The sequence below is a fragment of the Diorhabda sublineata genome, chromosome X, assembly GCF_026230105.1.
Source record: "Diorhabda sublineata isolate icDioSubl1.1 chromosome X, icDioSubl1.1, whole genome shotgun sequence".
NCBI lineage: Eukaryota > Metazoa > Arthropoda > Insecta > Coleoptera > Chrysomelidae > Diorhabda > Diorhabda sublineata.
The window spans coordinates 33,991,552-34,001,019 of NC_079485.1; the positions used below are offsets into that span (position 1 = coordinate 33,991,552).

At 28.1% G+C, this 9,468-nt stretch overlaps 1 protein-coding gene across 8 annotated transcripts in view; it reads right to left on the reverse strand.

Moving 5' to 3' along the window:
- The window catches only part of LOC130451013 (uncharacterized), a 41,653-nt gene extending 32,277 nt beyond the window's left edge, over positions 1-9,376 (reverse strand). For 2 of the 8 annotated variants that reach the window (XM_056789804.1, XM_056789802.1), the window contains exons 1-2: positions 7,993-8,072; positions 7,545-7,744 (exon numbers count right to left, since the gene is read on the reverse strand). In XM_056789804.1, the coding sequence (XP_056645782.1) occupies positions 7,545-7,572 (28 nt within the window). In that variant the 5' untranslated portion in view covers positions 7,573-7,744; positions 7,993-8,072. Of the gene's footprint in view, positions 1-7,544; positions 7,745-7,992; positions 8,158-8,632; positions 8,688-9,157; positions 9,234-9,298 lie in introns of those variants that run through there. The other 6 variants (XM_056789806.1, XM_056789805.1, XR_008910663.1 and 3 more) reach the window with 6 other exon arrangements.
- Positions 9,377-9,468: the final 92 nt, after the last annotated feature.

The following is a 9,468-nucleotide window of genomic DNA, read 5'->3' on the forward strand; positions in this document are numbered from 1 at the left end:
GATTTAGGTCAATGTATTAATTAGTTCAAAAGAGAAATGAAAGCATATTTAGCTCCATACTTTTTTCTATTCATTAAATACATCTTTTTCAAATACAATTGTCACAAATACCAATAATTTGTGGTTCTTAATTAACACCTAATCGAAAACCAACAAAATTGGAAAATGTGTGGGAACATAAAAAGACATTATCTTGGACCGAACATAGTCATTATGTACAAAAGATCAGCAGTATTCTAGTTCAATTTTACCAGTCCTCAAATATAATTTTAGAATGCCTAAAAAGATTAAACCAAGTAAATAATAGATAATTAACAAAATATCAAAAACAGAAAACTGGAAATAGTTGAAGTACAAAAAAGTTCATTTCATATTATACCACTTCCCATTTAAAAAAAAAAATTGTTCTCTATTGCAAAAATTTGAAGTCAAAATCACCAAGCGCTCCACTATCAATTAATTTAAATTGCAAAATTTACTATGAGAGTTTCAAAACGTTTTGATTAAATTGAATATTAAGAATTATTAAAAGTATCACTTTTATTTTAACTATTCTTCAACTACTTACAATTTATATTACATTTTTTTGGCATTTTCAAATCAATCAACTGCTAGTAATTCATCAAAACAAACAATACCAAAAAAACTTAACTATCCGTAGTTATTTAAAAATTATGTCAAGACGGATTTGAAAAAAGTTATTGAAATACATGTAGAATTTTCTTCGTCCTTATTTTTCTTTTATACACTTTTATACAATTCATTTTAAAGTAACGTATTCAATCGCTATAATAATTTTGTTTTATTCAAAATGAAAACAAATGAATAGTTTTATGCCTTCCTACAGCAGGGAGATTGATTTATAAAATTAATAGCTGATCATGATGTTCCAGGATTTTATTTAACATTCGTTTCACCTGCCTTTTGCATTGTGCCCACAATTGATCCTGTCAGGATATCGAAGTTTTTTTCAGAAAATGAGGCCTATTAAGACTAGTTCAAAATATCATTCTAATGATGTTATAAATAATATGAAGTACTTTCAGTACGTAACTTCCAATGAAAAACTCAATATTTCATGAAACCTCACACCACACTAAAATCTTTTCAAAAAATTTTCGGTACCTATTGTCTCAATTTTACATTTTTTTTTTCGACCCTTCATAAATGATGATTAACACTTATTTAATCATTTAATCTCTTATCAAAATTTTATATAATGAATAGGATACACGATAAATATATACTACAGACATAAGAAAAATAAACGTACACTAAAAGCAAAAACATTCATCAAATCGATCATACTATCAGCATACATAGTTTCGGTGAAGAACCGTATTAATACGAACAGAACTACTCAAATTCCATTTCACACATTCGCTAGTAGAGATTTATTATAAGACATTGTATTTCTTTAGAATATGAAAATGAACGAATAAATACTGAAGTCAGATAAAAGTAATTTGAAAATCCCACACATCTTGTTCAACTTCGTTTTTGAGAGTCTGCAGCTATTTTCCAGAGAAAAAACAGAAAATCATAACTATTTTCAAGATTCTACATAGTCTGCTCTTATTTCATCACACGTTTTTATAGGTAAATTTTATACACCACACGACAAACTCGTTTAAACCTCCTTCGATAAATTCTGATTCGCTACCAAATAGGTTGGCGTTTTTCCTTTCTCAATAAGGCTTTCAAAAATGACAATGAACCATCTAGAAAAGGTTCATGTTTGTCTTTTACATTGGAATCCTAGCAAATTTTCATCACATTACGCCCTTCATTTAAACTTCTGTATATTTTTTTACCATTCCTTCGAAACCCTGCTATTTTTTTCAGATACTGTCTGCTCTTTGTCATAATCAAAAGCTATTTTTTTAACAGGGTAAACAGCCAATAAAATATCTTTAAATCCTGAAACCTATATTTCAGTGTCATTGTATCTCATTATTAACTTTCTATTAACAATACTATTTGTCTCATCGAATACACACTAAAAACCATGCAGGGCATTATCTCAATCAAAATCACGAAACTAGAACTAGAGAGTATCAAAGATAAGGTGGGATAAGTTATAATGCAAAAAAATCGCACATATGTGTGTAAATATTCATCGCGACCTAAATCTAAATTAAGTTCAAATTCAAACTCTTCAGTTAATGGAATACATGAAATATTTAATTTATTAATGCATTACCAAGATCAACAGTCCATTCAAAGTTCATCTCTTCAGATCGCCGACCTTCATTTCATGCTCAGAGCAAATATAAATATGTACATTATTATTTTCATATTAGTAAGCAATAACATAAAATAGAAATCTGATATATGGATTTGGTAGATAGTATGGAAAGTATAACTGCAGAGGTCATATAATTATCAGCGGCGTAGACAGAGATAGTCAAGAGTTTTATTTTTATCGCTAGCATTTTATTTATAGCCAGTCAATTTGCTTCGAGAGGCTACATAAGTAACTAACATAACTACATAAGTAACTAACGGTAACGAGAAGTTAATTTTATATAACAATTTTAAAATTACTCGGATGAAAAATTTGTGTACGACACTGATAATTATGGAATATTTAGTATATGATCGACTATTTATTTACCCGTGTAACTTCAAAATGTGGGCTGTGGGTACACAAGAAACGGAGAAGGTTCGCTTACAAGTGGGTCAAAATTTTTAGTAGTGAACTACTGAAGAATTAATCGTTATCATAATTTTAATAGCGTTTAAATTAAATTGTATATAATTGATTTGTTGCATTTTACCTTAAATTAGGATCAATGATGCCCCAGTTATAAAAAATCTTGTTCTGATAGTTTATTGAAAGTTTATACCATTTTTTAAGTTAAAATCCATCAACGTGTTTTTACATTAAATTAACTACAGACATATTTTCAAATAGCCACTGACTGGAAACAGAATTCTCGAAAGAAGAAAATTTCGTGGTAATAGTATGATGTTCAATTCCTCAATCACTATGGAATGGAAACGATTATGGCTTCTCCAAACCTAAACAATCAAATTCCGATTATACTATCCTCTTTCTTTATTATCGATTATTGAACAAATTTAAAAAAAGCTTCTTACTTATCATCCAATAGATAATGTCATACAACGAGTTGTAAATAATATAATTATATTGCACATGAAGAAAAAGTTTTATCGTTACACAACGGAATGGGTGAGAAAAAGAGATACTATGCCTAACATAATTCAAGCAAAAGAAACGCAATCGAATGAAAAATAATGCTGTTTTTTTTAACCTGGGACTACAATAATAACTCTGCCTTCATAGGAAAATGGAGCATTGAAGGGAAAAAATAAAATTGAGCCGTATGGAGTTTTATCATATTTATAAGAACTTAATATAATGGCAAGTATGCTTTAAAATATACATAAAGTACAGACATAAATGCAAAAATTAAAATTTATATAACTTATATATTTATGAATTCATATATTTATATATGTGTGCTACAAAACTAAGAAGGAAGATTGAACAATATTTCAGATATTTTCCTCTTAAGTTTCAGAGTCACTCTATCATAACCCTAAAGTTGTTGCTAGTTTTTTAGAGTTTTAGGAGAATGGAACTTTTACTTAACTTCGATTCATAGCTCTCGATATAAAAATCAAATGCAAAACATCTTATAATTTACAATCCAATATACACTTTCATTTCATAAACAATCACTACCATGAATAACCGACGCCCTTAACACTCACTAAACCCTATATGTTACACCAAACATTCCTAAAACTGTATAAATTTCGAATACAAACTTAAACATCGAACTAAATGTAGTGATCTGGCATGACAACGTTTTTCATTCTATGAATTAGGAAGAAATCGCTCTATAATAATGATGTATGGACCAGAAAAGCAATTTCTATGCGTAACATCTCCACCTATAATGAATGATAACAAAAATTTGAATAAGATTGTTATTTTTGTTTCAAGAAACGAAGGAATTAGAATATCAAAATTTCTTTGTTCAACCAATGATTAAAGTGTGTCCAAAATATCTATCAAAATGAGTTCAAAACAGTAAATCATGTCATTTTTAATCATTGATTTTATCATCAATCAACACTATTAGATTTTTGTAAATGTAATGATTTTGACCTTTTTCATTTATTTTATTTTCATTTTAAACTCAAAGTATTTTTAAATAACGTTGAATATTTATTTTAAAAATGAAAACTTGTATCGGCTGCTTCTGGTGTTAGCCTTACAAACTGTTAATCGAATTATCGGTGAGTCCAAGTCAGACGAAAAACACGAAATAACTATCATCATTTACGCAAAATATAAGGCCTGGCAAAAATCAAAAACCATGTTAGATAACGCTGACCAGTATGGATAATATATCAAATTTGTTGTTATTTTGTCCCTCACAACCTTTATAAATTATTACTTATTAAGTACCCACTATAATACATCTACTAATAATTTTACTGTAATGCCTGTTTATATTTCTGTTCAACTCAATTTATGTGATATTTTATCTCTTGATAAATTTGCAAACAGCGCAGAACAGGGGGAATATTATTTTCAGCCTATTTATTTTTCAGATAGTGATGTGAGGATAACAGGCACTTTACTATTATGAATGTCAATATTTTAATGTTACTTGGAACATGAGGATTATCATAATAAACCTAAAAAGCTCTTCCTTTCTCGTAGTAATTTATTTATAGATCTTGAATAACCGAACATTTGAGTAACTTCACAACCATTGTTATTCTTTTATTGGTGGCAATAACGACTCCCTAATTGTTTATAGTGACCCATGTGGGTAATTAATGATATTTTGAACCATTATTTACTTGAATAATTAGATGATGATAATTAATTACACATTTATCTATTGGTAACACAATTATATTTAATGAGTTATTAGCTTCTTCTATATGAACAGATTAAGCCAAGGGATACTGGACGGTGAACAGCAAGGCATTCATCTGGACGAATTACAGTTGTTGACGTTGTTATTATGACAGAAAAATTTAAGACAAGAATTAAAAAGAATTGATATTTTTATACTGATGAACATTTCATTTTAAAAATTTTCTGTGATTAAATAATGAGAAATATCGGAATTTACCTCCTGTGACATTACGCAAATTTTTGAATATGCGTTAATATAGCCTATTCATATTCTCGTTGCCCAAAAGGGTAGATTACCAACATATGCTGATCAAGGAATTCAACCTTAAGTAATAATAATCCACACTGTTTCGTTTTAGCTCGGAAAGTATAAATTATCTTTCCCAAATATTTGTCGTAGTTACACTGTTCATATCTGTAATGCAATATTTTCCAGCTAACATTTCTCCTTATTATATAAAAATATTGTTACAAAACTATGCCAATATGTTGTTCTCTGCTTTATGTTAGTACTCCTTCTGTTATTTGTCTAGTGGAAATATGCTGCATCTTTAATGTATCTACGAATTTATTATTTTTCACATACGTTCTTTTTTTTTAATCTTTTGAATTTTAGGGATAATAAGTTGCACTTCTGTTTATTTTAAAGGACATATTAAAAATGCAAAAATAATTGCATAAAATGAGACCTACGCTAGGTAGAAATTAGTAATCAACCTTGAATCTTGGTTACAAGATACTTCCTACAAGATGTTATTGAATGTTGCCAATGTATGGTTCATTTTTTGTTTAGATAATATGGAGTGTCCTAGTTAATATGATTAATGAAATTGGCAACGTTTTTAATAAATATATAAGTGATAGTGATTTTCGATATGTGATTAATGCAATTACTCTAATTACTAAATCTATTGTATTAAAATAACTTTCAAATCCTCACAAAATCTGTTAAAATTATATTTTTATGATTTACATCAATTATTGGTAATTACATAAAAAATTAAGAAAAACTATAATGTATCTATTTTTTGTGTGTTAAAACGGAAGACTCGTTGACTAATAATTTGTTAACATCTGACCTGTTTAACGTATGAGTCAAATTTCATTAGTTCACTATTTTCTGTGGAAGAAAATAAATTAATGTAATTTGAAATCTGAAATTTGTATAATGTTATAATAATTTCAATTAATTACTTCATGGTGTCATTAGTAATTCCCCGATTTTTTTAGTCTCTTATTTTTACCGATGCCTAACTGTTAGGCACCGTGTCCAATTAGGTATTTATCACAATGTATTTGGAATAAACTTTCCTATCAATATTTACATAAATTTTGTCTATTCTAAGTTTTTTAGAGCGATTCTTTCTATTACTAAGTTTGTATAGCTCCCCTGTACACACTTTATGACTTAAAACATATTTTGAGAAGGATAGCCAGTGAAATTTCTATCTAGCGAACATTTGTTGCCAATTGAAACGACTGCTTGGTACCAAGATAACCAACAATGTCACGAGTTTCTGGCCAATCCTGCAAACCCTATCGAACAACCATAATATTTTTCTGATATTATTCCAACTGACTTTTTCTTTTCCAAAATTCAAATTAATTACCAATTTGTGTTCTTTCACGTATTTCTCTTTCTTATGGGTCCGAGTATCACTAAAAAATAATGTGAGGAGAAATTGCTTCACACTCTTCACGACTGGTAGACTGCTAGAGTGTATTTAAAATCGGTCAAAATGGGATGGAAGATTTGCTTCGTACTAAGCAGTCATCAACGCTTAATTTTAATGTGGCTAGTGTAAGGATATTATGACTAAAATAATCGTTTCAGTATGAGAACGATATTCACTTCAATATCGCAATTCAATTTTTCTTAAGACTGTTTTGGCACCAAGATAATCCACAATATCACGAATTTCTGACGAAGTCTAGAAAAATTGTGAATCAAATTGTATAAATTTCCAATATTATAGCTAAACTTAAATAGTGTAATTTAAATCCAAACTGTTAAATTAATAAATATTAACTTCTACATATTTGATAACATCATCACCTAAATAACATACAAGATGTAACATAAAATTAACAAAACCGCAAATTATAATAATATATCTTTGAAGGGTGAAATAAGTACCAACATACCCAAGAACATTTTATTACTTTTAACTCTGAAGGAACTATTTTTTATCTTTTGTACCCTTCAAGTCATGAAATATCAAAAGGTATCACTGACATGGTTTTCTTGGAAGGGCGTATTCTATAAATATGTCGGACTTCCTTGTAAATAGTGCGTTTCTAATGAAAAATATTTCGAAAATAATGAAAAAAATAGTCTAAAAATTTGATGCAAGATTATCGAGTAATACCCAAAACTAATGAATATTTATAATAATTAGCTAAAATAAATTGGTAGTTGTCTATATTTTTAAAAATAATTTTTTATGTGTAAAAAGTCAACCAATTGAAACTGTATTGCTGACGCCAGTGTAACTACTGTACACAATTAAATAGATAATTATATCCAAAGTCTACATATTAAAACGAGTAATAAATGGTAACAAAAACGATATACTGAGGAAAATAAGTACCTAGATTTTATATCGGAAGTATGGCTTAAAAATAAAGTACTGCTTACCTGTATTTATATCTGTTTTTTGCTTCATTTGTACGAAGGAGTAAATAATAATGTAAATATTAAATCACTAATGATTGTCTAAGATAATTTTGTGATGTTCTGATGTGAAAATCAAAGTCTATTCCAACACTAATTCATTTTCATGGTTGCAAACACCTTCACAATGTGGGTATGTAACCTCCTCTTCATTAATGTTTAAACTTATGAAAATAATATAAGTAATATGAAGAAATCGAAAAAGTGATAAGTTATTGAATATAACTCGCTTTTAAATACAAAATAAACAAAAGCCGACAAATGTCAAATCAACAAGTAAATATCTAGTTTAAATATAAAAATTTACATTTAATCAGTTCAAATAAGTTGTTTTTCAAGAAATATAAAGCAATAAATTATTTATAACATGAATTGATTCAATTTCAATCAAAAATATATTTAATTCACTTACCAATTTCCGAAAAATCATTAAAAAGCGCCTTTGAACACATAAATAAAAGAACTACGAAACATTCACAACTTATTTGTCGAAATATACACTACACACAGGAAACTCACAATTCCACGATACGCCTGTTGAGCGTAAACAGTAAATCAGGTCCGTAATAGAAATTTTGTAGTAATGGTTAACAGTAACGGTATGCAGCCAAACACCATATAAGATCACGTTAGAACGTGACATTTGCTTCAAATGAAATAGAAACATGGATTTTTTTAAATGACTTATTTGCTTAAGAACTTGAAGGCATGGCTGACGGGATTGGCTAAATTTATTTCAACAAAGTGACAGTATAGTAAAATAATATATAGTACGGGAGACGGGGAATATGTTTGATTTTTTTTCATTATAGTTAGTTGACATTATCCTGTTCTTTTCAGAGTAAGCTAGCACGAGAGAGTACACTGATTTTTCATTAATTTCAAGACATATTTTCGTCATATTTGGAATCTAATTTTTTTGGTACAGATAATTTGTTGTATTGGTTTCATAATCTTGTTAATATAATCTTGGTTACAAAACATAAATATCCTCTTTTCTGCAAAAATATTCGAGTTCAAAATTTATGTAATCTTTTCAATGAATAACTTACCTATAGGCAATGGATCATCCATCATATTTATAGCTGTTAGAATTTAATAAACTTGCTGAAAATAAAAGAAAAATTTCACTTTCGAAGTAACAAGGTTGTTACGACAATTTGATGATTACAACATCAATGAAACTTTTTTAAAACTTATTTATTAAATAAGACTTGTATTAATTGTCACGTATTGTATTAAAAGTCTCTTGACTGCTCCTTCCATAACATATTTATATGATACATTTATTTTGGGGCACAAAAAGGATTAAATTTCTAAACAAATGTATTGTTTTATAACCATTTTGGCGCTGATAATAATTAAAATGAAAAAAATAGAATGGTTCAAAATAAAATTTACATATATTGACCAAAAATTACCTATCCTAATTTGCTGTTTTTTTTTACTTATTACTTATTCACAAAGTTATTGAACAAGTAAACTTTTAAATTTATTCTGCATACTTGCAGTATTTTATTATTATTACAATTATATAGTATGTGCCAAATTATTTCTTAGGTTCAAAATTCTCTTACCTTTCTTGTAGGTAGGTATTGTAGTTCCCAGTCTTCCACTTGTACTGTAACTGTAAGGCCTGTCAGAACGGAACTAAAAGAATGTTTGGTAATAAAAAATTCAAACAGTGTACTTATATCAAAGTTTTTCTATACATCTACCTCTTATTTATCAGACATCGGACGGAAGTACTTAGGTATAAAATTTCAGTGTTGCTTTTAGCATAATTATTATTGACTATTTGATAAAGTCGTGATAACCATTTCAAAGTCATTTTTTTGCGAAACTTAGAAGTAATCGAAAATAGATTATCAAAAGGAAATAGGTACTT